The sequence below is a fragment of the Pestalotiopsis fici genome, assembly GCF_000516985.1.
Source record: "Pestalotiopsis fici W106-1 unplaced genomic scaffold PFICI_Scf_5, whole genome shotgun sequence".
NCBI classification, from domain to species: Eukaryota; Fungi; Ascomycota; class Sordariomycetes; order Amphisphaeriales; family Sporocadaceae; genus Pestalotiopsis; species Pestalotiopsis fici.
In genome coordinates, this window is record NW_006917095.1 from 1945827 (window position 1) to 1950038 (window position 4212).

The 4212-nt window shown below is 53.0% G+C and overlaps 1 protein-coding gene across 1 annotated transcript in view; it reads right to left on the minus strand.

The window, feature by feature from the left end:
* The window catches only part of PFICI_07909 (Histone-lysine N-methyltransferase), a gene marked incomplete at both ends in the record, with an annotated part of 4084 nt that extends 255 nt beyond the window's left edge, over positions 1–3829 (minus strand). The window contains 2 exons of the mRNA XM_007836490.1: positions 18–3060; positions 3176–3829. Coding sequence (XP_007834681.1) covers positions 18–3060; positions 3176–3829 — 3697 coding nt within the window. The remainder of the gene's footprint in view (positions 1–17; positions 3061–3175) is intronic.
* Between the last annotated feature and the right edge of the window lie 383 nt (positions 3830–4212).

The window sequence follows — 4212 nt, forward strand, 5'->3', positions numbered from 1 at the left end:
CTGTAAAAAGGACTTACTCTGAGCAATGTCGCGCAAAGCATAGATGACAATGCGCTTGCTGCCCTCGACCTTGATGATCTTGGCTGTACAATTCGGCATGCAGCTGTGGTTGATAAACCGGGCAATGCCACCCTTCTTTGTAGCATCAATGACAGTGTTGTCATCGATTCTGAAGAGGTAACTACTGCCAATACCACTCTTGAGATAACGATTCTCGCGCAATTCGGCAATTTGCTGGCGGACTTCCTCGCCGACATACTCAATAATCATGTCGTCCTTGTTGATGTTCTCCATAGCATAAAGACCCCAATTGTGGATCGCTGAGCGAGCAAACTTGACGGGCTTTTTGCGCTTCTTAAGCTGGTTGAACCGAAGGACATCAGAATCTTGACCCAGCGTTCGTTTCTGATCGTTGAGATCGGCCACAAAACGTCGGTTGTTGACACGGTTGGCTCGTGAGTTGCCTTTGGCAACGAGCTTCTCAGCAGCAAGCCTTGCAGCTTCTGCAGCTGCGGCGACAGTGTCTTTGCCATCCTTCTTTGCAGCACGTGCTTCTCTTTCTTCCCTTGCTCTCTGGACTTTAAGGTGGTGAGGCAGATACTTGGACTTTTCCGAATTAAGTATTTTCTTGACGCCTTCTGTCCGAGCGCTGCCAGTGGAATTGGGCACATAGTAGCCTTCAATGACCAATGGTTCTGTAGGTTCAGCCTGAGCAGGTGCATTGAGTGCACGTATCCGATCATGCCGCCACGTCCATAACCTCGGGTCGCCAATGTCGGCAACTTTGAACTTCTTCTTTAGCTTGGCAAGATCCGCTTGGTCCTTGTCCTCCAAAGAAAGGCTCTGCATTGACTGGATTCCGAATTTGAAATCACTCGGCAGCTCCATCGCAGCAACGACGGTATCCGAGTATCGTTCATCGCGGACCAAAGGCTGCTCGGGCTCGGCGACTTCTTGCTTCAGGTCTTGCGTCTTGTCCTCGGGTTCAGTCGCTTCCTCCGTCTCCGTCTGCTCCAAAACCTCTTCGACATATGCGTCTTGTTGAGCCCTCTTGAGGGCTTCTCTCTCTTCGAAAATTTGCTTCTTGGACTTCTTCTTCCCCTTTGTGAGGAGAGGTTTCTTCTTGCCCTTCATCGCCGAGTCGACTGATAATAGGTTGGGGTCTGGTGTCTTCTCATCTTCTGCATCCATATCGGGAACGATAATATCCTCGACCGCATTGGAACCCGGAAATTCGGTTTCCAAGGTGTCAATAGTGACCCCAAAGAGCTCCTCGTCAGTCTTCTTCTGGCGCTTGATGGCTGCTTCAACTTGCAATACGAGTTTCCTCTTCTTGGTTCGTGTAGGCACATCGCTGACCGCAAAGCTGGCTTCTGTCAAAGAATCGTCTTCTTCCTTGAAAGCGTCCTCGTCGGTGCTCATGCGACTGCGTGGCCTAGACTCGGGCTCTTCAGTTTCCCGCGCCACAGAGTCGCGATTCTCTGTTTCGTCTCCAGAAGCCTCATCGTCGCTGTCTGGCTCCAAACGGTGATACAGACCGCGGAAGGCATTGTGTCCTGGCTTGGCACGCTTGCGCGCAAAGGGATCCAGGAAGCCGTGGTTACGTTGTGCGGCGAGCTGGCCCTTTGCCTTGCGAATCCGAGGAAGCGTAGCAACATCAAGTCGAGCTGTGCGGCGCTCAATTGGGTCTGCTCTCGAGTTTGGTGTTCCTACTGGTGTGGCGCTGCCATCGTCTGCTGCTCGAGTCGAGCTAAACGAGCGGTTTGTCGTCGGCAACTCCTCAAGGTTTAGCTTCCGTCGTTTCGAAGCATGGTTGGCAGGATCCAGAAAGTTATACAAAGCTGGGGCTGCGACCTTTGTACGAATATGCCTGATCAGATGTTCCTTCATTTCACGGCTCACTAACGCGACAGCTTCCAATACAGGGTCAAAGTCCTTGGCGCGCTGCTCCTTTTCTTCTTTCAGTACAGCTTCCTCATCTCGACGCCGTTGTTCCCGTTCGCTCCGATGCCTCACTTCTGGTGCTGATTTTCTTTCGGGCTCGACTCGCTTAGATGGTTCCGAGGCCTTCAGAGTTCGCGATGAGGGGATCGTTCCAGTCCTGAGTTGCATACGCATAGTATAGGTGAAGAAGGCACTACCATCTGCTGACCTATAGCATCGGTATGCTTCTTCGCGGCCACTGTTAGTGTTGGCGAAAAGAACATAGTATCCGGTACGATCGGCACGAATGTCATCGAAGGCAAACGACTTAAGTCTCTTCTTCATATGAGCCACCGTAGTTGGCATGATCGGAACGCTACTGTCGGGTATGAATATGTAGGGCTCGCCCTGGAGGGTTGTTGAGACAAGAACCTGTTCGATCAAAGGTCGCGGTCTCCCGGGCGCAGTCGGCGTTAATGTTGGTTCTACAGGAGCGACTGGCTGTCGATGCGCGGCCGGCCCCCGGGGCGCAGTCGGCGGTGGTCGGGCGAAACCATCAATGGCCTTTGGCTTGGGCGCTGTCGGGGCTGATGCGATTGATATGGACTTGGCAGCTTGTGCATCGCGAGCTTGCCGCGCTTCTTGTTCTGCTTTCTTGAGTACCTCTTCAAGCATCACACGGCTTTTCTTGCCGTCACGGTCAAAGTCTACTTTGATGGTGTTCGTTTCAATTCGTCGACCGTTCAAATGGCGCACAGCCCGCTTGGCAGCATCGATGGCCGAGACTGCCATTCCGCCGCGTCGGCTGGGATGCGGCTTGGAATCTCTATAGCGAAATGTAGCGAAGCCAAGATAGATGCCCGTTTCCGGGTGCATCTTGTTACTGCTCTCGGCGATCTCACCACAACTGGCGAAGAGGGTGGTCACTTTTGAAAATGCGATCAATGGGTCAAAGCCGCTGACTACGATCTGGGTTGGCGGCCCAGGTCCAATGGACGTGGCGGCATCATATGCATACGGTTTGAGGGCGTACGGAGTTTGTCGCAACCTCGCCTTGGGCAAATGAAAGTCGACATTGATGTAATCAAGGCGACTGCCTCTGGCCAAGCGCGGATCCGTTGGGGGGACGTCATCTGCCTGTTCAACAAATTTCAATTAGCCTTTTTTGCTCTTTTCATATTCACGTATGGCACTCCATGGCAGATGACATCCCCCCTCCAGATATGTATGTGTTATAGTATAGTTTACGTACCGCACCGAAGGGCTTGTATGTTGGCTTCGCTGATTTCCTCTCGGCCGAAGATAAACTCTTGTCAATCAATGGATCGAAGGTCCGCTTCATTCCTTGTGTCTGGCGGGTGGGATCTCGTGCCGGGATGCGGACGGCGGCGCCTGTCCGGCGTGATATTGATATGGACTCCGAAGAGGACTGTGTCGAGTCATTGGCCGTCCCGTTGGGTTGAGACGGCTTGCTATGCTGTATTTTTGTGGTATTGTGAGAAGGGTTGGAAGGGGAGCCAACATTGGTGAGCGGCGTCAGATCGCTGTTGAAGGCATGTGTTGAGGCGTTCACGGCCGAAGCATGGCTGAACACGGACGAAGCTGTGCTGGCATGAGAGCTCGCGGAGCCAATGCCGTTGAGCATATCTCCTTGTATAGATTCGGTATCATCAACGTGGAGGTGCGCGGCATCAGAAGAGGACGAGTTTTCGGGTTTTATACCATCGCGTTGAGCAGGCTGTGAGGTGGTAGAGGCATTGATAGATGGTGTTCTCGCATCGCGGTCGGCGCTGCCCTCTGAGACTCGCGATTTTGCTCTTTCCCTTTCGGCAGCCTTTTCTCGTGCGGCGCGAGGGGCGGCCGGAAAGAATTTGGCGAACCCAGCGCCAGATGCGCTAGGGGCCATCTTTCGCGCGAGGTGTAGTGTTCTGATCTTCCCACTATCCACCGACCATCATCTTCATCATCTCCTTATGGCGAAAAAAAAAACAAAAAAGTGGACAAAGGGCTAGATGCGAGCAACCATGGAGGTGTCGGGCCTGCACGTGTTCGATACTGGTGATATATTGAGAATTGCGAAGTACCGACGCGAAAAGAGCTCGTCGGCAGCAGCCCACGCGACAAGAAATCTGGGGATGTGACGTGTGGAACTTGAAAAGTGGGTTGGCAGGTCTGCACAAGGTGGCTGGGAATCGCTGCGCTGATGAGCAGGATAAGTTGACAGATGGATAAAGCGCGGTCGCGGGTTGCTTTGGAATGAAATGCCCAGATTGCAAAGGCGAGCCGAGG